This window comes from Macaca thibetana, chromosome 19, assembly GCF_024542745.1.
Source record: "Macaca thibetana thibetana isolate TM-01 chromosome 19, ASM2454274v1, whole genome shotgun sequence".
Lineage (NCBI taxonomy): Eukaryota > Metazoa > Chordata > Mammalia > Primates > Cercopithecidae > Macaca > Macaca thibetana.
Window position 1 is genome coordinate 32,646,820 of NC_065596.1, and position 26,657 is coordinate 32,673,476.

Here is a 26,657-nt window from a genome sequence, read left to right on the forward strand (position 1 = left end):
GCTTTTCCTCCTCCTCCCAGCTCTGCCCCCCCGTTTCAGCAGAGCGCTGGCCGCAGTCTGACAGGAACGGGACAGAGCCAAGATGGCGGCGGCCGACGGCGACGACTCGCTGTACCCCATCGCGGTGCTCATAGACGAACTCCGCAACGAGGACGTTCAGGTACGGAGGCTACGGGGGACTTGGGGAAGACGGAGAGGGGTACCTGGGGGCATGGGCAGCCCTCGCGGAGAAGACTCGGCGTTCGCTGGGAGTGGCGGAAGGGGCGGCGGCCAATCAACGTGCGTCTCTTATCTCCCCGGGTGCCCGGACTCATTGAGACGGCGCCCTCGATTGGGTGTTGGCCCAGTGAAGGGCGGGGGCCTGCGCTAGCCTCGAGGGTCCCGGGCCTGCTCAGTGCGCGCGGCGGTCCGCCGTACGCGATCCGCGGTCCTGGGAGGTTGCGGCCAGGGCTGGGGTCGGCGGACTGGGTCCGGGAGAGAGGAGGGCTCCGTGATTGGCGGCGGCCTCTGAATGGCCCCTTGGAGATGTGGGGCGCTCGTGACTTGCTCCGAGTAGGGGAGAGCCGCCTGATGGGTCAGGACCTGGGAAGGTTTTTTTCTTTTCTGGGTTTCGACTGCTGGCCCAAGTGGGGACCGAGAGGCGAAGGCCTGCCATCCCAATTCCTGCTCTTTCTCCACGTCTCATTTTGGTTTAGGTGTCCTGAGAGGACGGGGACGCAAAAACACCCCCCCCCACCAAAGGTGGGGACTAGCCAAATTGAAGAACGAATTACGTTGTAGAAACCCGCTTCCCCATCTCCCCAGATCCTCCCATTGATCAGGATAGGGGGTGAAGGATTTGCTAAGTGGATGAACATTTCATTCTTTCTTTCTTTGAGACAGCCCCTGTGTCGCCCAGGCTGGGGTGCAGTGGCGCGATCTTGGCTCAGTGCAACCTCTGCGTCCCGGGTTCAAACGATCCTCGCACCTCAGCCCCCTAAGTAGCTCAGATTACCGGCGCGAGCCACCACGCCCATCTAATTTTTGTGTTTTTAGTAGAGACGGGTTTCGCCATGTTGGCCAGGCTTGGTCTGGAACTCCTGACCTCAAGCGATCCACCCGCCTCGGCCTCCCAAAGTGTTGGAATTACAGGCGTGAGCCACGGCGCCCAGCCCGGATGAACATTCCTGGTTATGGGATGCGGTGGCCCAAGGCTCTGAGCAGGGCTGCCACCCGCTGTGTGACCTTGTGCAAATTACTTCACCGCTTTGGGCCTCCGTGTTCCATAAAATATGGGCTAATTGTAGTCCTGGTCTTGCTGGAGGGACTTGTGAGGGACTGAACGAATTATGGCACAAATAAAAAGTCGAATGGTGTCAGACCTGTTGTAAGGGCCTGATACATATTAACTGTGATTATTGGGAGTGGTGATTAAAGAGGTCCCATCCTCCCTTTAGGTCTCAGTTTTCGCATTTATAAAATTGAACAAGGTGCACTGGGTAACCTGCCAAACGTGGGTCCCGCCTCCTAGGTTCCTGGTATATCACTGTTTCTGGGGGCAGACCGGCTGTGGTTGTATTCCTGGCCCTTCCACTTCTCACTGATTGACATGCGCAAGTTAGTTAATCTCTCTAGCCTATTTCCTCTTCTCTTTTATGGGGATAATTACCTAGTTCGTAGGGCGGTTGTATGAATTCTTTTGTTCAGTAAACACGTGCCATGTATCAGGTATGATGCTGGGGATATAGTGGAGACACCAGTTGCTATACAGGATTCAGGTGTGAAACAGGTCAACAGAGTGTGTGAAAAGTGATGGGAAGGAAACAAACAGGATGTTGTGGCAGTGAATCCATATTGAATTGGCCTTCTATTCTGTGCAGGTCACTGTTATAAGCACTGGCATGCAGTAGGGGAGTTTACTTTGCAGTGAGGAGAGATAATAAACAGAGTATACTGGAGATAAGCAGTAGGGAGATAAATAAAAATAAGAGAGATGGGGGATGCAGGGGTTTTTTTTGTTTGTTTTTGAGACGGAGTTTCACTCTTGTTGCCCAGGCTGGAGTGCAGTGGCGTGATCTTGTCTCACTGCAACCTCTGCCTCCCGGGTTCAAACGATTCTCCTGCCTCGGCCTCCCAAGTAGCTGGGATTACAGGCATGTGCCACCACTCCCAACTAATTTTGTATTTTTAGTAGAGATGGGGTTTCTCCGTGTTGGTCAGGCTGGTCTCAAATTCCCGACCTCAGGTAATCCACCCACCTTGACCTCCCAAAGTGCTGGGATTACAGGCATGTAATCCCACTGTGCCCGGCCTGGGGGATGCAGTTTTAAAGTGTGGTGAGGGGAGGCCTTGTTGAGATCAAGTTTGAGAACACACCTAAAGGCAGAGGGCACAGCAAGTACAAAGTGGGGTGGGGCAGATCCATTTTAAGTAGGCCAATCAGGCAAGGCCCCTCTGAGGATGCAGAATTTAAGAAGAGATGGAAAGAAGGTGGGAAAGAGCTGCCCAGGAAGAGGGAACAGATATGGCCATAGTTTTTTGTTGTTGTTGTTTTGTTTTGTTTTTTGAGATGGAGTCTCACTCTGTTGCCCAGGCTGGAGTGCACTGACGTGATCTCGGCTCACTGCAACCTCTGTCTCCCGGGTTCAAGCAATTCTCCCACCTCAGTCTCCTGAGTAGCTGGGACTACAGGCGCAGGCCACCACCCCTGGCTAATTTTTGGGTGTGTGTTTTTAGAAGAGACTGGGTTTCCCCGTGTTGGCCAGGCTGGTCTCAGACTCCTGATCTCAGGTGATCCTCCTGCCTCAGCCTCCCACAGTGCTGGAATTACAGGTGTGAGCCACTGTGCCCAGCCAGTTTGTTTTTTTTAACTCCAGGATCACTTCCTTCAGCTGTCTATCATTCCATCCTTCCATCCATCCATCCGTCCACTAACCAGCAAACATTTGTAGGGAGTTGTTTTTGTGCCAGGATCAGAGCTAGGCAGCTTACCGGTTTATTCTAAAGGATATTACAAAGGATACAGATGAAGACACACATAGGGTGAGGTTTGGGGGAAGATGTGTGGTGCTTCCATGTCCTCCCTGGGCATTCCACCTTCTAGGAGCCACTAGGTGTTCATCTGTCTGGAAGCTCCTATGGACTACTTTTGTGCTACAGCCCAGAGTTGCGTAGTTGTAACAGAGATGGTCTGGCCCTCAAAGCTTAAAATATTTGCTTTCTAGCCCGTTGCAGGGAAAAAATTGCCAACCTCTGACTTAAACCATCTGAATAACAAATTACTGGGTGCTTGCTCAATGCTAGGTACAGTGCAGAGGAATAACACTGACAATCTTATTGAATTCTCATAATCACTCTTTGAAGTAGGTCCTGTCCTTGTCCACACTTTCCAGATGAGGAAACTGAAGCACCATAAATAACGTGGCCAAAGCTGTGTAGCTGAGAAGTGGAGGAGTCAGGAAAGGAAGTAGGACCTAAGGGTGGAATAGAGTCTGGGGTGGGACACACGGTTGCTGATTATATTCATATGCCAGATATTTTAGTTGTGTCTGAGATAGTTCAGGATACTAGAAGGAACACAGGATATGAAATCCTATAGTCTTGATTTATTTATTCGGCAAATATTTATCAACACCTCCTATGTGCCAGACTCTATTTTAGATACTAGACGTACAGTAGGGAATAAAGCTGCCCTTCCGGGGTTTACATTCTGATATGGAAGACAGTAGATCTGTAATGGGATGTCAGTGGCAGTAATTGCTAAGAAGAAAAATTGCTGGGCATAGTGGCTCAAGCCAAATTCTAACACTTTGGTTATATTATATATATATATTTTTTTGAGACAGAGTCTCACTCTGTTGTCCAGGCCGTCTCTGCTCATTGCAACCTCTGCCTCCCGGGTTCAAGTGATTCTCCTGCCTCAGCCTCCCGAGTGACTAGGATTACAGGTGCCCGCCACCACATCTGGCTAATTTTTGTATTAGTAGAGAGTGGGTTTCACCATGTTGGTCAGGCTGGTCTCAAACTCCCTGCCTGCCTCAGCCTCCCAAAGTGCTGGGATTACAGGCATGAGCCACTGCGCCTGACCAGTTCTAGCACTTTGGAAGGCCAAGGTGAAAGGATCGCTTGAGCCCAGGAGTTTAAGACCAGCCTGGGCAACAAAGTGAGACCCTGTATCTACCAAAAAAAAAAAAAAATTAGCTGGTGTGATGCCACAGGCCTGTGGTCCCAGCTACTCAGGAGACTGAGGTTGGAGGATCGCTTGAATCAGGGAGGTCAAGGCTGCGGTGAGAGCCTGGGTGACAGCAAGACCCTGTCTCTAAAAAAAAAAAAAAGAACAAAATAAGACAGGTACAGGGAATGGAGCAAGCACCTGGGGCTGCCGTGTTAGATAGGGAGGTTAGAGAAAGCTGCTCTGAGGAAGTGGTGTTGAACAAGGATTTGAATGAAATGAACAGGTCATGGAAGAGCAGTCTGGGCAGAGGGAATGGTTGATACAAAGACCAGGAGTGGGAGGATGCTTGATGCGTTCAAAGCACAGCAAAAAGGCCAACTGAGGCAGAGAGAATGGCAAAGTGGTGGGAGGTGAGGACTAGACCAGGACTAGATCAGGTGAGGCCTGTGGGCCAAGGTGAAGGCCTTGAAGCGGGGGGTGGGCGGGGGAGCGGGGAATTGCAAGGCTTTGAGTAGGAATGATGGGTTCTGATATAATTTTAAAGGATCCTTCCTCTGGCTGTCATAGGGGTTGGGCAGGAACACTGGTCCTGTTGAGGTGCCTTTACAGAGCACCCAGGACCAGTGTTAGCGTGTAGTGGGGAAGTGTGGTTACAGTCAGGACATGTTGAGGGGAGCTGATGGGATTTCCTGGTGGGTGATGCAGAGGGAAGAGTTGAAGATGACTGAAGTTTGAACCCTCGCTCTACCAGTTTGCTCCCTGTGTGCCCCTGGAGCAGTACTTTCCCCTCTTTGGGCCTAGATTCCTCGTCTGCAAAATGGGGATAATGATGAAGAATCAGCATGTGCCTGGTTGTGAAGATGCAGTGAAATTGGCTTATGGGGCATGTGAAATTGGCTTGTTCAGTGTGCTGGTTTACCTACGGTAGTCATATGGCTGGGATTGAGTAGACCTGAGGAAATGGGGCATCTGGGGAACCTTGTGGGACCACATCAGCAAGTGCTAAGGCCTGGGTTGGGAATACACTGGGCTGTTTGTTTGTTTTTTTGGTTACTTTCAAGGAAGCCATTGTGACAAGCCAGGCCCAGTGAGAATGGATCAATAGACTAGGGTCAGATTGTGTTGGGCCTTGTAGGCCAGAGTAGGGCCTTAGCTTTTATTCTGATTGTGAAGGGAAGACATACTACATGTGGGATATACCATATAGATTCATATTATGGAAGGCTCCATGGGTTGAATGCAGGATGGGTCTTTAAAAGTGGGTCCCCTTTCCAAAGGCGCATGTAGTGGAAAGGGGGATTTTATTTGTTAAGTCACCACAGAGCAGGCTCTGTGCTGAGGCCTGCTGGGACACAGAGAGTCCCAGTCTCGGGTGGTAAGTGCTGTCGTGGAATCATATATATAGGTGGACTCTTTGGAAAATCCCAATTCCTATTCTCTCAACCCAACAATCAACAACACAGAAGAAGACTTCCGTGACTAAATGTGTGTTGTTGGGGGAGGGATTCTTCTCCACCACCAAGCAAGCAATCAGTTCTGCAGCGCACACCAACTGAGTGTCCTCCAGCTCAGTTCAGACACGACCTGGAGACAGTGTTGGGTCTCACAGGTTAAGGGCTCAGGCCTCACTGCCCCTTGACCTTCGCCTTCAGTTGCCATTCTGGGCCTTCAGAACTTCTGATCCACCTGCTTCAAGTTGGAGTTCCCATGACCACCCTGCCTTTGGGGTTTGATTAATATGCTAGAGCAGCTCTCAGAACTCAGGGAAACACTTAAGTTTATCAGTTTATTATAAAGGATAGTATAAAGAATACAAATGAAGAGAGGCATAGGGTGAGCTATGGTGGAAGGGGTGTGGAGCTTCCATGCCCTTCTTGGGTGCACCACCCTCCAGGAACCTGTGTGTGTTCAGCTGTGTTGACGCTCCCAGGCCCTGTCCTTATGGGTTTTTATAAAGGCATTGTTAGGTAGGCAGGGTTGATTGAACCTGGTGATCACCTTAACCTTCAGCCCCTGTCCGCTCCATGGAGGATGTGGGGTGGGGCTGAAAATCCCAACCCTCTAATCACGTCTCTGTGTTTTCCATGACTGTCTTCCCAGTGACCATGGACCCCATCCTGAAGGTATCAGTCAACATTAGCATACAAAACCCACCTTGGAGATTCCAAGGATTTGAAGAGTTGTATGCAAGGAAATGGGGATGGAGCCCAAATCTGTATTTCACAGTATCACAACTGTAGCAAGTGCTTGGTGGGGACACGCTTGGGAGATAGTCAGTACACAGGGCATTCTCCTCAGAATATGACATGATCAACCGCCAGTCAAGATTTCTTAATGATGATATTAATAGCTTTTCTGTCAGGAATGTGACAGGAACCCCAACCAAGAGTTGTTTAAACAAGTGAGAGTTCTTTTTATTTCTCATATAGCAAGTTCAGCAGCTCAAAGCTATCACAGAATTGGGTCGGCTTAAAGATATCACAGAAATGCGGTTTTTTTTGACTGGCCTATTTTGGTTATAAGATTCCAGCAGCATCTGCTGTCCTAGTGGGACTGCACTTTTTCGTGCAGTTTACCAGGGGCCAGCTTAGGACACAGAGGTTCTTCCCCACCTCCCTTTTATGAAGGAGGAACATCTCTCCTGAATCTCCTCAGCAGACTTGCTTGTATATCTCTTTGCCCAGAACTAGGTCATGTGCAGAGTTAGTTGAGGTTAAGTTTGGCTATAAGTAGTAGGAAAACTCTAAATAACAGGGGCTTAAGTGAGCTTGAAGTTTATTTCTGACTGATGACCAAAATGTCTGGTGGCAGTCCAGGCTGCTGTGGCACTTCATGGTGTCAGGGTCCCAGGCTCTTACCATTATATGCTGCTTGTGTCCTCCATTCTACCCTCCCTGTCCCCCAGGTTACCTCAGGTCCCCAAGTTGGCTGCGGAAACCCCAACCATTATAACTCCATTCCAGACAGGAAGGAGGGAAGATAAGTGTGAACCCCATCCCTATAAGTTGCACAAAACATTTCCACTTGGATTTTATTGGCCAGATGTTAGTCTTATAGTCACATTCAGATGCAAAGGCAATTCAGAAATGTCTTTTCCAAGGGTCATGTGTACAGCTGAAAACCAAGGATGATGAGCAGCAGTGTAGCCCAGTATAGGACCTCTTAACTTGGGGATCATCTGCAATTCCCAGGCGGGTCCATGAGTTTGGACCTTCCTGGGAATTATAACATCTTTATTTTCATTAACCTCTAACTTACATTTAACTTCCCTTCTGTTATGAATTATAATATCCCTATGGTATATCATAGATAGTATTAGCAAAACCCGTGACTGTCGCCAGAATGTGTTCACATGTCATTTCTACTATTATACATACCTTCTAGTGTCGTTTATGTTCACCTCTGTTTCAAAATTGTGTTCATTATTAGACCTACTAAAGGGATTCATGGCACCACCCCACCCCTCTACAAAAAAAAACCCCCAAAAAACAAAGCTGGGCGCAGTGGTTCATGCCTGTAATCCTAGCATTTTGGGAGATCGAGGCGGGAGGATCGCTTGAGCTCAGGAGTTTGAGGGCAGCTTGGGCAACGTAGTGAAGCCTCATCCCTACAAAAAGTTAAAAAACTAGCTGGGCTTGGTGACACCTGCCTGTAGACCCATCTACTTGGGTAACTGAGGTGGGAGAATCACTTGAGCCCGGGAGGTCAAGGCTACAGTGAGCTGCGATCGTGCCACTGCACTCCATCCTGGGTGACAGAGCGAGACCCTGTCTCAAAACAACAGCAAGAACAACAAAAAAGAAAAAAGAGCAAATATGAATCCATAGTACTGGTTAAGAACCTGGTGGCTAGGATTCAAATCCTGGCTTTGCCACCAGTAAGCTGTATGCAGTTTACCTCCCTGTACCTTTGTGTTCTCTGCCTTAAGATGGGGGATTCTGTATTTCCCTCATGGGATTGTGAGGGTTAAATGAGTTAAAACATTAAAGCCTGGGGCGTAGTAGAGATTAAGGAAATATTTGCTGTTATTATTCTGTCATGGTGGAAAAAGGGAAAAGAAACATAAGTGGACCAGCTGCCACAGTGTCCTTCTTAATAATCTGAACAAAATCAGGATGCTGTCAGTGAGGCGTGCTTGCCACGGCTGCCATTATTAATCTTCCCCTAGTGCTAGGGTGTCCCTGTAGAATGTCATTTTGTACTCAGGACAACCCTCTGAGGGTAGGTATTCTCATCATCCCCACTTCACAGATGAGAAAATTGAGGCTCAGAAAGGTACAAGGATTGCCCAAGATTCCACAGCTAATATGTAAGCAGTTTAGCCTTGAACCTGGACTTTGCAGCCCTGTAGTACCACCCTAGGCCACCTTTCTCAAGCGTTGATGATGCTGTCTGCCTGAAGAAACACATTTAATGAAACCAAAAGCAGAATCTGGAAGAACAGCAGTGGGAGGAAGGGGACTCTGTGCCATGGGAGAGCAGCCTGATTGTCATGGGCCCACCTCTTGGGCATCCCCAGCTTCAAGTTGGGGTTCCCACGACCCCCTTGTTGGGTTTGATTAATTTGCTGGAGCAGCTCACAGAACTCAGGAAACACTTAGATTTACCAGTTTATTATAAAGAATATTGCAAAGGATGCAGATGAGGAGATGCATAGGGTAAGCTATGGGGGAAGGGACGGGGAGCTTTCATGCCATCCCTGGGAATGCCACCCTCCAAGAATCTGCGTGTTCCGCTCTTGGGAAGCTCTCTGAATCCTATCCTGAATCCTATCCTTTGGTTTTTGTGGAAGCTTTGTCATACAGACATTTTTGCCTAAATGACAGCATGATGTTGAAATTGAGTCAGGCTGCCCGGCTTCGTTGCTTTCCAGTAAGTGACAGCCTCGCCTCTGTGCATCAGTGTCCTCACCGGTGAAGTGGGTATGCTACTAACAATACATACTTCCGAGCAGTTAGGAGGCTTCAATGTGTTAATCATCCATGTCAATAACTTGGAATGCTGCCAAGCACATAGCAAACAGTAAATGTTTGTTGCTATGGTTCTGACATTTACGATTATGATTATTAATTGTGATTATTCCCTGGACCATCTCATTGTCCTCAGGACTGCTGCTCACCTAGTGTGGCGCTAGCCCATGTGTATATTTCCCCATAGCTCAGCTAAGAGAAGAACACACAGATCACCTTGGAGAAAACAAAGAGGAAAGAAATAGACAACTAGGTCAATACTCCCCACAGTATTTTATTTTGTTTTATTTTAATTAATTAATTAATTTTTTTATGTTTTTGAGACGGAGTCTTGCTCTGTCACCCAGGCTGGATTGCAGTGGCGTGATCTCTGCTCACTGCAAGCTCCGCCTCCCGGGTTCACACCATTCTCTTGCCTCAGCCTCCCAAGTAGCTGGGATTACAGGTGCGTGCCACCACACCTGGCAAATTTCTTTTTGTATTTATGGTAGAGAGAGGGTTTCACCGTGTTAGCCAGGATGGTCTCAATCTCATGACCTCGTGATCCGCCTGCCTCGGCCTCCCAAATTGCTAGGATTACAGGCGTGAGCCACCATGTCCGGCCTCCCCATGGTATTTCATTATGAAAGTTTTCAGACTTGCATAAAGTTGGAAGACTAATACAAGGGTCAGCAGACTACAGTCCATGGGCCAAATTCAGCCCACTGTCTGCTTTTGCAAATAAAGTTATTGGAACATAGCTATGCCTGTTTGCTTCTCTAGTTCTGGTTCTATGGTTGCTTTCAATGCCGCACAGGCAGAGTTCAGTAGTTAGGTTTGCAAAGCTGAAAATAATTACTGTCTGGGAATGTATAGAATAAGTTTTGCTGACTTTTAGCCTAGTGCAGTGAGCACCTCTATACTTACACACCCCAGGTCAGTGATTGTTAGTGTTTGCCATATTAGTTGTTTATCTTTCTATAGGTCTGTCTCTATATATGTTTTATTTTTTAGCTGAAAATCAGTTGCAGGTTTTGTAGTACTCTATCCTGAGGTCCGTTTAATGCCAGGATGGTAAGTTTTGGACCACCTGTATGAAAGATTAACTGTGTGCATTTTTCTGAGGAGAGACCATCACAACACTTCATCAGATGCTCATCGTCTGTAATCCCAAAGATACTCTTCAACTCCTGGACCGGAGAACCACTCACGCAGGATCTTAGTCACTTGTAGACCTCGTCTCAGTTACGTGGGGCCTCAGAACAGAATAGGCTAAGGGAGGTCCTGCTCCTCAACCTCGCCCTGTCCCTACCTGTTCTGCCTCTATCCAGGAAGAAAGGCCCCCTGTGGGACCATTAGTCACTCTCCCACTCGCGAAAGCATTTCCTCCCACTCCCACACACATGAGCTCATTCCATTCTTGTGACAGTGCTGGGAGCTGTTAATAATAGGAGAGACATGGTGGTGGAGATGAAGAAATGAGGGGAGAGTTCCACAGTCTGGCCTGCAGTCAGAGCAGCTGGCTTTGGATCCCACACTCCCTTGGTGCTGGCTTTGGCAGGTGTCTTTACCTCTCTGAGCCTCACTTTCCAAAGTGGTGAAAAGAAGACGTTAGCCATGCTTTTCTTCTAGGATCTAGAGAATCAAATGAAGTCCCAACATGTAAATGCTTGGCATGAGATCTATTATGTTTGTTAGCCAAATAAAATAGTTCTCTAGGACTGCCACAGGAAATCACCACGAACTGGGTAGCTTAACACAACAAGTTTTGGAGGCCAGAAGTCTGAAATCAAGGTCTTAGCAGGGTTGGTTCCTTTGGAGGCTCTGAGGGAGACCCATTCCATGCCTTTCTGGAAGTTAGGACTTCCGGTGGTGCCAGCAATTCCTTGTGTTCCCTGGCTTGTGGATGCATCACCTGGTCTCTCCACCCATCTTCACATCCTTGCCTTCCCCTCTGTGTATCTGTCTTCCTTTCTGTCTCTTAGAAGGACACTGTCATTGGATTTAAGGCTAACCCTCCATTTAGAATGATCTGGACACACTTAACTACGTCTGCAAAGACTCTATTTTGACGTGCTCATCACTGGGACGTAACTTTTTGAGGCTGCCATTCAGCCTCCTATACTGGTGGCATTATTACTACTGCTAATGCTACTCTTGTTTTTGTCGTCATTTTATTGTAATATTGTTTGTTCTTTATTTTTTTTGAGACAGAGTCTCACTCTGCTGCCCAGGCTGGAGTGTTGTTTGTTCTTTTATAATCTCGTAGCCAGCAATCCTGGCTTTAAATCCTGCTCCATGTGATGTTAGCTCTCTGACCCTGAGAGGGGCTTTTGTTCCCCGAGCCTGTTTCCCTGTCTGTAAAATGGGACTCCAGCTAGTGACAGGGGTGCAGGTGTGTGGATGTGTTTAGCCGAGGACCTGGCACAGAGGAAGCATGTTATAAAGTGGCTGCTGCTGTTAAAGTGCAGTGTATTAGCATGGTATGTGATACTGAGTACAGGAGAAGGTGATGAAGAGAGAGGAGGAGAGGGAGTACAGTTTTCAACAGAGTGGTCTTGGAAAGTTCAACTGAGGAGGTGTCGCTTCCATAAGAACCAAGGGATGTTCTTTTGCATTTGTTGCTGCTGCCACTACTATTGTTGTTATTTAATGATTAGCTCGAGGTCACAGGGTCTCTTGGTGGGTGTTTGCCAAATTACTGTTGAGCATCTTCACACGTAACCAAGCAAGGCTTCCAGGGGCTGACTGGGTTCGGAGCTGTCCGAACTCATGTGTGTCTGGAATGTCTAACATTCTCCCCTCCTCTTCTTGTTCTCTCATTAGCTTCGCCTCAACAGCATCAAGAAGCTGTCCACCATCGCCTTGGCCCTTGGGGTCGAAAGGACCCGAAGTGAGCTTCTGCCTTTCCTTACAGGTAACGAAGGGGACCCCTGGGACCAGATGTGGGGACTCTTGGGAAGTGGTTTTCACTAGATAAGAGAAGACTTGTGGATTTAACATATGGTTTGTGAATGTCTGCCCTGTGCCAGACATTATGGAGTGGGAAAAGGGATTCAGAGAAGTGCAGTCTTGCTCTAAAAGAATGGTCTGGAAGGCTGGAGGCAGACATTGGTGAGAGGGATCTAGGGGCAGATAGAACCAGGTTTGAGGTGCAGTTCCAACAGTTGGAAGCTGGTGACTTTAGACAAGTTAGTTTATTTGTTTCTTACGTTTTTCATCTGTAGATTGGGATAATCATCTATGTGCCATAGTGTTGATCTGAACATTCAATATTAATAACAATTGCTAATATTTATGATATGCTTACTATATGCCAGGTGGTGTTCTACACTGTATCTTGTGAGGATTGAGTTCATATGAAGTGTTTAGAAAGCTGCCTGTACTCAGTAAACATACATCACCGTCCTTTCACCCAGTTAATCTCACAGCAGTGCCTTAAGCAGGTAATACTACTGTCCCCATTTTGTAGGTGAAGAAACCAAGGTGTAGAGAGGTGAAGTGATTCATTTGCCCAAGGTCATGCAGTTAGGAGGTAACTGAGAAGGGATATTTATCTAGTCATTCTGGCCTTTAACTTGACAGCATTGGTTAATGACTGATTTCAAATCCGAGCTCTACCACTTTCTAGGTGTGTGACTTTGGGCAAGATATTTTACATTTACCTGCTTCAGATTCTTCACAGGTGAAATGGGCATAATTATGTAACCTAACACGAAGACTAAGTAAGATACTGTAAGGTGCTTATGACACTGTGCAGTACGTGCTGCCGAAGCGTTAGCTGCCAGGCTGTTACTAAGCACTGCTGTCTGTGAGGATGTAGGTAAAGCACTTAGTACACTGTCTGACACAGACTGGACTACCAATTAATGGTAAATCCTCTGTTATCATTATTCCCATTACTACTTCATGCTTTATACTTAATACCAGCGGAAATCACAGCTGAAGGTTTAGAATGCTTTGTCACTAATTAAACTCTTGTGTATGGGATCGTCTTAGTTGGACCTAGTGATGATCCTGGGGAGGAAGGAGCTTGAGATTGTTACCCCTCCCCGCACTGGACACATAGGGTGTTGGAGCCTAAAGAGGTGCAGTGACTCACCTGCAGTGGCACATAGTGACTGAGGGGTGCAGGTGTGTCTGACTGAACGCTACATGAAGAGTCTGCTCATATGACACTGAACAAATGGCCCCAAACCAGGTGGCTTCTATTGGTGAACTGTTGGGGAGACTTGAAAGCTTTAGAATGCTGAGGCATGGCAGGATAATAAAGTGGTGAAGAAGTTGTAGAGGAAAAATGTTGGAGCGACCTGGGTTTGAAACAGGCAGCTATGCCGCCGACTTGCTAGGAAAGCTGAGTAAGTCACTCCACCTTTCTTAGCCTCATTTCCCTTATCTGTAAAGGAGTCTAATAAGAGCAGTACCTAACAGTCGGGGTGTGTAAGGAAAACTCTGCGTCTTTCCTCTGCTTTCATACCAGAGCAATCATATCACAGAACATGACTTCTGTGACCATATGTCTGGGGTTTTTCCCCCAAACTGAGCAGTGGACAGCAGCTGGTTGTCAGACTCTAATTCAGTTCCAACACTGTCTATGCAGAGATAGTGTCAGATCCCACAGATTGATGGCTCAGTCCCCAAGACTGTCCCCAACCCTGCCCACCAGTCGCAGGTCCTTTGGAACTTCTGACTGATCAGCTTCAAGTTGGGGTTCCCATGACCCCCTCTTTGGGTTTGATTAGGCCCACAGAACTCAGGGAAACACTTATGTTTACCCGTTTATTATAAAGGATATCGCAAAGGATACAGATGAAGAGATGCATAGAGTGAGGTATGGGGGAAAGGGCCTGGAGTTTCCTTGTCCTCCCTGAGCCCACCACCCTTCAAGAGCCTCCACATGTTTCTCCATCTGGAAGCTATCTGAACCCTCTGGGTTTTTATGGAAGCTTAATGGGAGAGGGTCCTGAGTGGAACGGAGGTGCCAGCCACGTGGGACTCTGTGGGAAGAGCATTTCAGGCTGTGAGGAGAGACAGGTGTATGCTCAGCGTGTTGGAAGAATAGCAGTGAGGTAGCCATGAGTTGAGTAAGATTGTTAAGGGAGAGTGAGACTAGGACATGAGGTTGGAGAAGAACAGTGACCACAACATGTGAGATCAGGTTTCTTTGGAACTATTGGCAGATTGAAATGAAAGAGTGTCAGGATTTCTTTTACACCTGAAAGAGTCACTCTGGGTTCTGGGAGATCCAGATGGTGTAGGGGCAAAGGTGGAAGCGGGAAAACCAGGTAAGAAGCTGTTGCAGTCTCCCAGCTGACAGCTAGTGATGATCAGAGTGACCTTAGGTTGGGAGGGTTGACAGACTTGGCTCAGAAGGAGCTGCCATCCCTTCCAAGGAGGATAGTTCTGTGTGGATTGGTGGGAAGGCAGGGTGCTGGCAGCTCCCAGGTGTTTGGCCTTCGGCAGCATTGCTTGGCTATAAGGTCTAGACTGGAGATAGAGATGAATAAGAATTGAGTCTGTGGATATGTATAAGGTCTTCAGGAGACAAAGAAAACAGTGAGGGTGGTTTTAACTGTGTGCAGAGGGAGCCAGGGAAACTGAGGCTGGGAATGAGCCTAAGAACAGTCATATTGGCGAGAATTTATTGAAGGAAGAGGCAGAGATGCTAACCCTCCTACTGGGCTCTGTGCTGAACTCTTCACTGAAAACATTTATTTCCCTTTAGTCTCAGAACAACCCTGTGAAGTGAGAACGGCCTGTTGTGATTTGGGGGATGAGAAAGGCTCAGAGAGATGAAGTGAGTTGCTGTATAAGCACCCAACAGTAAAGCAATATTTGAACCCACCATAAAATGGGGATGATGATAATGACTACTTAAATGAGACGGTTGTGATAAAGAGGTGACGCAGAAGTTGAACTCACCACTTAACACTCACATCCCATTGGCCAGAGCAAGGTCACATGGCCTTGCCAACTGCAAGGGCGTCTGGGAAATGTAGTCTGTTGCTGGATTGCCATATACCCAGCTTAAATGCAGGAGGTTTAAGTGGTAACAGATGCCAGGGATATTAGCATCTTGTGCTATGCAGGGATTAGCAGTTCCCACTGCCTCAGGGATGAGAGGATGGAGCTTAAGAGAGAGGCCTTTGGATGTGGGCATTAGGGACAGAACAGATTTTCCCTTCACATATTCATTCTTTCAGCAAACCTGAATTGCTGTCTGTCTGTGCTCAGCTCTGGCAGGAACTGGGGCACAGAGAGGAGCCAGTCCTGGGCTCGCTGATTATAGCCTATGTTAAGGGTGTGGGTAAAGGTGGCATGGAAGGAGAGGGAGACTGAGCCCAGAGAAGGTGTTCCAGCGGACATCCTAGAAATCTTCCAAGAAGGGGTAGCTAAACTGAATCTCCAAGGATAAAAAGAAATTTCTGGCAGAGAGAACAGTGCTGAGGGGAGAAGCTGCACCCCAAAAAAGCTCTCGTTGACGTTGCTCTGTGCTTTATACACCTGGTCATATTTGCTCCTCACTGTAACCCTTGCTACAAGGGAGGGATGGTGAACACCATTTTACAGACACAGAAGCTGGGATTCAGAGAGGTGGAATCACTCAGTCAGTGTTCCGCACCTGCTAGAGGGCAGAAGCGGGACTTAGGGCTCTCTCATCCCAGCCAAGCCTGTGCCGTGATCTCTGTGTCAGCCCAGGTGGAGAGTGGGGAGCAAGTGGGCGGATGGGGAAACTGAGTGCTGACAGCCTGAGGAAGCAGAATGGCGTCCGTGAGTTCTGAGCTTCGGCTGGGGTCAGAGTCGAGGTGGGATAGTCACGAAGTCTGTCTTGGTTCCACAGATACCATCTATGATGAAGATGAGGTCCTCCTGGCCCTGGCAGAACAGCTGGGAACCTTCACTACCCTGGTGGGAGGCCCAGAGTATGTGCACTGCCTGCTGGTGAGTGGAAGGCAGGAAGTCCTCTTGCCCACCCCTTAGGGTCAGGCCCATGGCCCTGCCGACCTAGGGCAGGGAGGGGAGCATGTTGGAGAGCATGGGGATCACGTCAGAACAGCTATTCCGTGGACATCTGCTTTAATCCAACAAGTCAGTAGTGGCTTTTATTTTATTTTATTTTATTTTATTTTATTTTATTTTATTTTTTTGTGAGACGGAGTCTTGCTCTGTCACCCAGGCTGGAGTGCAGTGGCGCGATCTCAGCTCACTGCAAGCTCCGCCTCCCGGGTTCACACCATTCTTCTGCCTCAGCCTCCCAAGTAGCTGGGACTATAGGCGCCCGCCACCACGCCCGGCTAGTTTTTTGTATTTTTAGTAGAGACGAGGTTTCACCGTGTTAGCCAGGATGGTCTTGATCTCCTGACCTCGTGATCCACCCACCTCAGCCTCCCAAAGTGCTGGGATTACAGGCTTGAGCCACCGTGCCCGGCCAGTAGTGGCTTTTAATATTGTGAACTCAGGGTGCAGTTGTCATCCTTTCTGTTTAGTGGTCAGGTAGGTACCCAATGCCAGGCCTCATCTGGGATTCTACATACAGGGCTGTGGGTTTGGAGTCAGGCTGGGTTCTACCACTTATTTGCTGTATGACTTGTAAGAGAATTACTTAACCTCTCTGTGTTGTACCTTTCTCATCTGCAAAATGGGATTATGAAAACCTTTTAAAATTATCTTGAGCCCTTGCACAGTACTTGGCACTTAGTAAGTACTAACAGATGTTAACTGCAATTGTCATTATTGTTGCTGTGACATCATATCCAGCCTTTGGGGTAGGAGAGATTCCCTGTTTATGGGTGAGCCACCTGGAGCACTGAGAGGTTAAGTGTCTCTTCAAGATTGTATGCCTTGTAGATGGCAGAGCTGGGATTCTTGGTCTGTCTATTTGACTCTCTGCCACATTCCCACCCCACTGCCTGCCTGTGTGTCCCGTGCTAGGTGATGGCTAGGGACACAAAGATGGGTCAGATCCCAACAAGAAGCATTGTTTGAGAGAAGATGATCTGGGAAGGAAGGCCTTACAAGTTGCCGAGTCCCCTGGTTTTCACTGTTCTCAGAGCCCTGGGCCACTGCTGCTGCCTCTGCCTCCGCCCCACTCCCCCAGTGATTCTGTATTTCACTGTTGTTAGAGATACAATGTGGCACCAGCCCTTGATGGTGTTTTATAGCAGCAGCCTTTCTCCCTCTTAGTGGTGTGTAAAAGAATGGTGCTTATCATTGTTGGGATCTTGGGATTTGAGCAAATACAGTAATTCGTTTTTTCCCAAACAGCATTGTCTAAGGAAACTTGATAGTTACCATTAAATTCTGGTATCTCAGCTTTCATCTGGGCGTATGTGTATGATTTGTGCATATGGACACACAGAAAATTGTACATAAATGAGATCGTTTCATACATTTTACAAAAAACAGGACTTCTTCACATGAGCATGATAAGGTTTGGGGGCCAGCCTAGAAGGGGTTCCTTGAATTTCACAAAATTGTCTGTAGCCCCTGGCTGATATTTGTCAGGTGGAACTTCTGAGCAGTGAATTCATAGCTTTCAGTAGCTTCTCAGAGGACTTAGGAGCAGAAGACATCATTTTTATGAAACCCCAAGGCTTCAACAAAGGCCCCCAGGGTCTGCAACTGAGCTTGGGACTCAAGCTTGCTTTGGAGCTGGGCTGGGACCCACGGATCCTTCTCCTACCTGGCCAGGGTCTCCCAACAGAACATTCTCAGTAAGGAAAGTCCCAGTCAACCCACGCTTCCTTTTGGGAAGCAATTCCCTGTGACCGATGCGTATGATGTTCATGTCAGCCTGCAGACATCCTGGGGCTCTCTGGACCAGGCAGTGCTGGAAACCAGAGAAGAGTCAGATCAGAATAGCTTGTGCTTGCTCGTTGCCTGCAGTGCACATCCCAGGAGCCTTACACAATTGTGCACTGATGTTAGCTCTGTTGCTCAGATGAGGAAACTGAGGCACAGGTTGGTTTAAGTGAATTGCCCAAGCTGGGAAGAGGCAGAGTCCAGATTAGATCCCAGTCCCCTAATTCTTAGCCACTCCTATGTACTATCCTCAGAAGGCTCCTGGTTGCTGTCAACGCTGTAAACAAGGGAGGCAGGGGGCCCTTAAAACTCAGGGTAGATACCTAACCTGCTTAGGTGGGATGGGAAGTTGTCAGGGAAGGCTTCCTGGAGGAGGTGGCTGTTAACCTGGATTTTAACAGGTTATAGGAAATAGAAAAGGGCTTTGTGTAGTTTCTTCATTCCACAAACATTGAGCAAAGTCTCTAGGCTGTGGAAACCCAGGGATGTGTCAGACCCACTCCCAGCCCTCGCTCTCAGCAGTGGTAAAATGGAATTAATTACAGAGACTCCTGTAGCTGCAGTGTGAGGATTGTTTTTTTTTGTTTTTTTTTGTTTTTTTCATTTGTTTGTTTTGTTTTTTTCCCGAGATGGAGTTTCACTCATTACACAGGCTGGAGTACAATGGCGTAATCTCGGCCCACTGCAACCTCTGCCTCCCAGGTTCAGGCGATTCTCCTGCCTCAGCCTCCCCAGTAGCTGGGATTACAGGTGTGTGCCACCACACCCAGCTACTTTTTGCATTTTTAGTAGAGACGGGATTTCACCTTGTTGGTCACACTGGTCTCAGAATCCTGACCTCAGGTGATCCACCCACCCCGGCCTCCCGAAGTGCTGGGATTACAGGTGTGAGCCACTGTGCCTGGGTGTGAGGGTTGTTTCTGTGTCAGCAGCTCTTTTTATTTTTATTTTATTTTTTCTTTGAAAAAGAGTCTTGCTCTGTCACCCAGGCTGGAGTGCAGTGTTGTGATCTCAGCTCACTGCAGCCTCTGCCTCCTGGGTTCAAGCGATTCTCAAGCCTCAGCCTCCCAAGTAGCTAGCATTACAGGCACCCATCACCACGCTGGGCTAATTTTTGTATTTTTAGTAGAGACAGGGTTTCACCATGTTGGTCAGGCTGGTCTGGAACTCCTGGCCTCAAGTGATCACCTGTGTTGGCCTCCCAGAGTTCTGGGATTACAGGCGTGAGCCACTGCATCTGGCCAGCAGCTCCTAACTCGTTTGGAATTGTGGATCCCTTTGAGAATCTGTTAAATTCCGGACCCTCTTCTTATAAAAGTACACAGGATTTTAGGTGGGTCACACTCTTCCCTACCCTGTGTGGTCTCCAGGTTTGAGAACCCTTGCCCCCAGACTTCACAGAGAGGCTTTACAGTAGTGAGTCTTCACTGTGCAAAGGCATCAATTGTAGTTTCTTAAATGTGTACCTTCCTGGGCCCTGCCTCCAGATACTCTGACTGTTTTGGTCCGCGCTGGGATAGGCCTCCTGGGTGATTCTGCTGCAGGGTGGTCAGGGATCTTACTTTGAGAACTACTTCCTGCAGTAACCTACTGAAGAAGAGAACCTTGGCTTATATAATCACTGCTCAGCCTCTGTCCCCAGGCCTCCTTATAACAGATTGCCATAAGCTCCACCTCTAGTCACTTGGCAGGTGTTGATTGAGTGCCTTCTCCGTGCCAGCCCACGTGATGGGAGAGCCGAGGTGAACAAGAGGAACTCTGTCCCTGCATATCCCAGTCACACCACACCTATGGTCACACTCCCATGAGACCATCCTGAACCTGAGACCTCACGATAGCACGAGGACCTGTGACAGTGACATTACGCTGGCTTGCTTAGTATTACATTTTTCCTTTGAATCATTCATTGTAACTATTTTTAAACATTTGTTTTTGTTGTTAATAGTTTTACTGTAAAAATATATGTAGAATGTGCTATTTTAATTATTTTAAAGTGTGTAGCTCTGTGGCAGTAAGTTTATTCACATTGTGCAGCCATTATCACCATCCATCTCCAGAATTTTTCATCTCCCCAAACTGAAATCGCAGACCTATTGAACATGAACTCCCCGTTTCCTCTCCCCGAGCCCCTGGCAGCCACCGTTCTACTTTATGGGTTTGACTGTTCTAGATTCCTCATATAAGTGGAGTCAGAAAATATTTGTCCTTCTGACTTTTAGCTGATTTCCCTTAGCATAATGTCTTCAAGGTTCATCCGTGTTGTAGCATGTGTTCCATGAGATTTCTCACATACAAAACTCTTGAGTTTTTCTGAGGACTGCATTTGGAAAACCAGATTTGCTTATTGCCAGCTGCATCCTCCCATAGTGACAGTCCCTGGAGCTGGGGAGCACCTGCCCTCCCTGGACTACATGGCTCTCCAAGGTGCCCCAGTGCCTGCCTCTTCCTGTTCACGCCCCCTGCCACCTCCGCTTGTCACCTTGACTGATAGCTTCATTCTGTTACTTGACTGGGCCCTGGAGGCATTTCCATTTATGATTTTTTTTTTCCTGTCTTAAATATCTGTCAGCCCAAGTTGAATTTCAAACCAGAGACCTCTGTACCTTTATTTGAACATATTGGGATAAGTTGAGTCTCCCTTCAGTAGGTCGCTAATTAAGAGTTCCTGTCTTGTGCTGGGCTCTGGGGATACAGTGGAGAGCCAGTCATATATATCTGAAGGAGCACAGTCATTCTAGGCCCACAGTAACAACCAGCGAGCCGTCCCGAGCCCCATAGTCCCCCAGAAACATGAGATCCCAATTCAGTCACCAGAGTTGTATGAGACAGCACAACTGTACCTGTTCATGGGAAACTCAGGTCAGGTTTTCGATCCTGACCTGTAGCTATTATTAGCTTGGGCAAGCCAGTCCGTACCTCAGTTTTCTCTTCTTTAAAATCAGGACTTGCTTTATAGAATTCAGTGAGGAAAAACAAGCACCCCTGGTACAACACGGTGGTCCTGCCTAGTACACACAGTGAACTGATGTTCTACGCAGTGTCAGTGATGATCATTGCACTTTGAGAGGCTAAGAACTTTCTCCTCAGAAAGTGATGTGTGTAATTTTCAGATTCATGGACCCCAGTGAAACTTCTTCAAGGACCCCTAAGTAAGAACCTTTGTGGAAGGCACGCTGACAGAGACCTTCTGCTGGCTGGCATAATATTACGTTTTTCCTTTGAATCATTCACTGCAACCATTTTAAAATGCTCTTTTAATGAAGGCTGGGATGGGTAATAGGGAAGGTTTCTCTGAGGAGATGAGCCCATGAGGGGGTTGCAGGATGGGGGTCCAGGGCCGGGGATGGTAGAGAGGGAGCTGTCCAGTGACTTCATATTCTCACGACAGCCACCCCTGGAGTCGCTGGCCACAGTGGAGGAGACAGTGGTGCGGGACAAGGCAGTGGAGTCCTTACGGGCCATCTCACACGAGCACTCGCCCTCTGACCTGGAGGCACACTTTGTGCCGCTGGTGAAGCGGCTGGCGGGCGGCGACTGGTTCACCTCCCGCACCTCGGCCTGCGGCCTCTTCTCCGTCTGCTACCCCCGAGTGTCCAGTGCTGTCAAGGCGGAACTTCGACAGTGAGTCTCTGCCCCCCTTGGAAGCTCCAAGCTCCCCCCTCAGCTCGGTCCCCTTCTCTAAAGCCTCAGCCTCCTTTCGGTCTACCTAGGGCCCACACGCCCCTGAACTCTCTCCAGTCCCACTCCTGCTTACCACGTGGTAGGCCACATCCTTGAGAGTTGGTCTCCGGACACAGCCGCGTGTCAATTTACCACCTCTGCCCCCTTGCTCACTTAGGAATTGAGATGATGACAGGTCCTCCTTCCCACTGGTTAATGTGAGGATTTAAAAGAATTATCACATATAGGCCGGATGCAGTGGTTCACGCCTGTAATCCCAGCACTTTGGGAGGCCAAGGCGGGTGGATCGTGAGGTCAGAAGTTCGAGACCAGCCTGACCAAGATGGTGAAACCCTGTCTCTACTAAACATACAAAAATTAGCCGGGCATGGTGGCGCACTCCTGTAGTCCCAGCTACTTGGGAGGCTAAGGCAGGAGAGTCGCTTGAACACAGGAGGCAGAGTTTGCGGTGAGCCGAGATCATGCCGTTGCACTCCAACCTGGGCGACACCAGTGAAACTCCGTCTAACAAAAAAAGGAATTATCACATATAAAGTGCTTAGAGCAAAATCTGGAACATAAAAACTTTCAGCACATCACATCTGATGGTGTCTCCAGCCTGTCCCAGGTCCGGTGCCTTTGGCAGGTAAACCACTTCAGTTTTCAGCCTCCTGCTCCTCTACTTTGCAAACAGTTGACCATCATGCCCAGGTTTGAGCCGTGGCTCACTCCAGAACTCTGATTTACGGCTGCACAGATGCTTAGATACTTACACTGGCCCTGACCATCTTTGACCGAAGCAATTGCTGCTGTAAAATAAAGCCTTTCTGTGGCTCTAGACTAGCCTCTTAGTTAAGCAGTTTTTCGTTTGTTTTTGAGATAGGATCTTGCTCTGTCATCCAGGCTGAAGTGCACTGATAGAATCATAGCCCACTGCAGCCTCAACCTCTTGGGCTCAAGCATTCCTCCTGCCTTAGCCTCTCAAATAGCTGGGACCACAGGTGTGCACCACCACGCTGGGCTCATTTTTTATTTTTGTTAGAGATGGGGTCTCACTATGTTGCTCAGGCGGGTCTTGAACTCCTGGGCTCAAGCAATCCTCCTGCCTTGGTCTTCCAGAGTGTTCAGATTACAGGTATGAGCCACTGTACCAGGCCCCTTGGTTAAGCAATTTTTATGGTCATGATAATGTAATTGTCAGCACTTACCATTGACTGGATTTATTATGTGCAGTCTGCGAAGTGTCCCACACACATTATTTCATTGAAACCTCATGCAGACCTGTGGGGTAGTTACTGTTACTATCAGCGCCTTTTCATAGGGCTGGGAAGACAGACGGAGTCATCACTTGCCCAAGGTCATTCAGCTAAATCCTGGACCCACACAACTGCAGTCTGTGCTTGCTCCTCTCTGCCGTACTGCCTGCTGCCTCATGATCCCCATCCCCGACTCCCAGGTACTTCCGGAACCTGTGCTCAGATGACACCCCCATGGTGCGGCGGGCCGCAGCCTCCAAGCTGGGGGAGTTTGCCAAGGTGCTGGAGCTGGACAACGTCAAGAGTGAGATCATCCCCATGTTCTCCAACCTGGCCTCTGACGAGCAGGTGAGTTTTGCTCCCTGGACCTCTCTGCTCTCACCTCCTTCTGCTGGTCCCTGCCCGTGAAAGAGAATCTCAGAGTTCAGCAAGGCCTCTGCTGCCCTCCTGCATTCCTCTCCTCTCCCCAGGACTCGGTGCGGCTGCTGGCGGTGGAGGCGTGCGTGAACATTGCTCAGCTCCTACCCCAGGAGGATCTGGAGGCCCTGGTGATGCCCACTCTGCGCCAGGCCGCTGAAGACAAGTCCTGGCGCGTCCGCTACATGGTGGCCGACAAGTTCACAGAGGTAGGTGAGCGACCGTTGACACTGTCCCACTGGTGCGGGACACTGACACCCTCAGAAGGGATGCATATAGGAGCTGAGGTTTACCATTAGGCCGACGGAATCATTGGGCGTTTGAGCAATAAGATCTCTGTGATCGTCTAACTTCATCTCACTTCATATGCCAATCCTGGTTGATTGACATGGCATCTTGAAGTGCTGCCTTGAGAAGGATTCTGAGGCTAAGTTAAGGCTTCACGGAGGAAAGTGCCACAGGAGCAGAGAAGGGTAGCACATGTGGGGTGTTCCTGACATAATCAAGCTGTCCTTTCACAAAGGGGAAGACGCAGCCCAAAAAGGTGCAGTTTTTTGTTTGTTTGTTTGTTTTTTTGTTTTGAGACGGGGTCTCATTCTGTCCTCCAGGCTAGAGTGCTGTTGCCCAGCTGGAGTGTGGTGGCGCAATCTTGGCTCACTGCAACCTCTCCCTCCCGGGTTCAGGCAATTCTCCTGCCTCAGCCTCCTGAGGGACTAGGATTACAGATGCCCACCACGACGCCCGGCTAGTTTTTGTATTTTTAGTAGAGACAGGGTTTCACCATGTTAGCCAGGCTGGTCTTGAACGCCTGACCTCAAGTGATCCGCCTGCCTTGGTCTCCCAGAGTGCTGGGATTACAGGTGTTAGCCACCGTGCCTGGCCCCAGAAAGTTTAATTAACTGATCAGAGTGACACTACCAGCCAGGCAGAAAGGGGGCAAGACTCCAGCTCTGTGTCTCCCACAGTGCTCCTTCCGCGGGGATCCAGATTGCCTCATCCCACAAACATGTCTGCTGAGCACCAGCTATTTGCTGGGCCAGTGAATTTGGCACATTCCTGGCCTTCACGGAGCCAGGCAGTCTGAAGGGGAAGATTGACTTAGGGGGAAATTTGATAATAAAGTGTCACAGGTGTGGGACAGACAGACAGATGTGGGGCCTTGGAAGCATTGAGGAGGGGAGGTGGTGTTGCAGCTGGTTCTAGAAGATGAGTTGGTGAGAGCTAAGATAGGAACTTTGCTCCAGCAAGAGGACAAAGAACCCTGGGAGGCGAGAGCAAGTGCTAGCAGGAACATTCAGGCCTGATCTTGACGGCCTAGCCTGAGAGAAAGCAGGAGAGAGGGCAGGGTGGGATCAGAGAGGCCTCGAGTGCTGCTGCACCCTGAGGCGCCCTTTGCCTGTAATTGTGCTGGTTCCCACTGGCATTTGTAGGAAGGACTCAGCCTCAGAATAGCGTACCATCACCACATTTAGGGAAGGTTCTTCCCATCCTTGTCTCCTGAGGTGCATAAACTGTGTCACACTGGGTCTTCGAGTACAAATTCCATGAGGACAGGAATTTTAGGCTGTTAAACTAGTTCTTGGCACACAGTAGGCATTCAGTAAATATTTGCAAGATGAATAAAAGGCAATATTTTCCCAAGAGGTCCTTCAAGGTTTTTTTATTTGTTCATTCCCTTCCTCATAATGAACTGTTCTGCTTCCTACCAGGTCTTCAGGAACCAGCTTTGCAGCAAGAGTCATGTGTCTTTCCATGCCTCATGCCATGAAACAGGCAGGAGCCAAGCGTGCCTCCTTTTTTTTTTTTTTTTTTAAAGAGAGCCTCACTCTTTTGCCCAGGCTGGAGTACAGTGACACAATCTCAGCTCACTGCAACCTCCGTCTCCCAGACTTAAGTGATTCTTGTGCCTCAGCCTCCCAAGTAGCTGGAATTACAGATGTACGCCACCACACGCAGCTAATTTTTGTATTTTTAGTAGAGATGGGGTTTCACCATGTTGGCCAGGCTGGTCTCAAATTCCTGGCCTCAAGTGATCTGCCCACCTCGGTCTCCCAAAGTGCTGGGATTACAGGTGTAAGCCACTGCCCCCGGCCCCAGAGTGCCTTCTTCCCTGTCAATCTTTATTGTTTTATTTTTATTTTGAGGCAGGGTCTCACACCGTCACCCAGGCTGCTGCCACCCAGTGGCATGGTCATGACTCACTGCAGTCTTGACCTCCTGGGCTCAGGTGATCCTCCTACCTCAGCCTCCTATGTAGAGTCAGGGTTTCACTGTGTTGCCCGGGCTGGTCTTGATCTCTTGGACTCAAGCAGTCTGCCCACCTCGGCTTCCCAAAGTGCTGGGATTATAGGCATAAGCCACTGTGCTTGGCCTATTGTTTTTTTTTTTTTCATTACAAAAGTAATTCATGCTTCTGGTAACAGATCTTTAAGAAATACAACCATATATAAATCAAAAAGTTGCAGTCACTATGTTGTTTGAATGTTTTTGGATCATGTAACAGAAAACCCCAGTAGCCTGAACAATATGGAAATCTGTTATTTTTAATGCTGACAACACTGTGAGGTAGGTGCCCTTGCAGTCCTCAGTTTTCTTCAGAAGCAAAAGAGGCTCAGCGAGGTGAAGAGCCTTGACCCAGGGCCAGACTTGGCGCTTGGATTAGATCTTAGCACTGCTTCCAAGGCCCACGCTCTGGCCCCTAATTCTGGCCCCTTCTCTTTGATTTTGGCTTCCTTAGCCCAGAGTACCTACTAGGCCCTCTCACTCTCCCCCTCCTCTTTCCTGTCTGCAGCTCCAGAAAGCAGTGGGGCCTGAGATCACCAAGACAGACCTGGTCCCCGCCTTCCAGAACCTGATGAAAGACTGTGAGGCCGAGGTGAGGGCCGCAGCCTCCCACAAGGTCAAAGGTTGGTGCTGGCAGCCGGAACACAGCAAGTGGGGTGGGTGTCCGAGGGGCTGGAAGTGGAACTAAAACGTTGGATCTCACTTCCCTTTGCCTCCCTCTCCCTGCCCACAGAGTTCTGTGAAAACCTCTCAGCTGACTGTCGGGAGAATGTGATCATGTCCCAGATCTTGCCCTGCATCAAGGTAACAGAGAGTTTGATGGGAGGAACCAAGTGGATCTGAGCCTGCTAAAAAGAGGGGCTGGAGACAAGGCTTTGGGGATCGTCAGCTGCAAACTAGGTTCCCAGCCCTCTGGGACCAGGCAGCTCTTGGGTTTCAAGCAGTTAGGGTCCTGACTGCAGCTTGAGGCTGACCTTAGAGGTGGAAGTACTTTCTAGAACCTCAAAGTTCACTGAGTCCTCTCATTCACAGGGTTTTGGGGTTGGAGTGGGGGCTGCTGAGAGCAGGGGTCATTGAATTTAAGTAGGTGGTACGCATAAGGAACAGTGATTTCCCCTGTACCCTAAGCCATCCCAT

General features: G+C 48.7%; 1 protein-coding gene across 1 annotated transcript in view; it reads left to right on the forward strand.

Moving 5' to 3' along the window:
• Window positions 1-26,657, forward strand: part of PPP2R1A (protein phosphatase 2 scaffold subunit Aalpha) — a 526,337-nt gene that overhangs the window by 489,539 nt on the left and 10,141 nt on the right. The window contains exons 2-9 of the mRNA XM_050771342.1: window positions 74-160; window positions 11,929-12,019; window positions 15,944-16,044; window positions 21,293-21,525; window positions 23,021-23,168; window positions 23,291-23,446; window positions 26,029-26,143; window positions 26,254-26,324. Of these exons, the coding sequence (XP_050627299.1) occupies window positions 83-160; window positions 11,929-12,019; window positions 15,944-16,044; window positions 21,293-21,525; window positions 23,021-23,168; window positions 23,291-23,446; window positions 26,029-26,143; window positions 26,254-26,324 (993 nt within the window). The 5' untranslated portion in view covers window positions 74-82. The remainder of the gene's footprint in view (window positions 1-73; window positions 161-11,928; window positions 12,020-15,943; window positions 16,045-21,292; window positions 21,526-23,020; window positions 23,169-23,290; window positions 23,447-26,028; window positions 26,144-26,253; window positions 26,325-26,657) is intronic.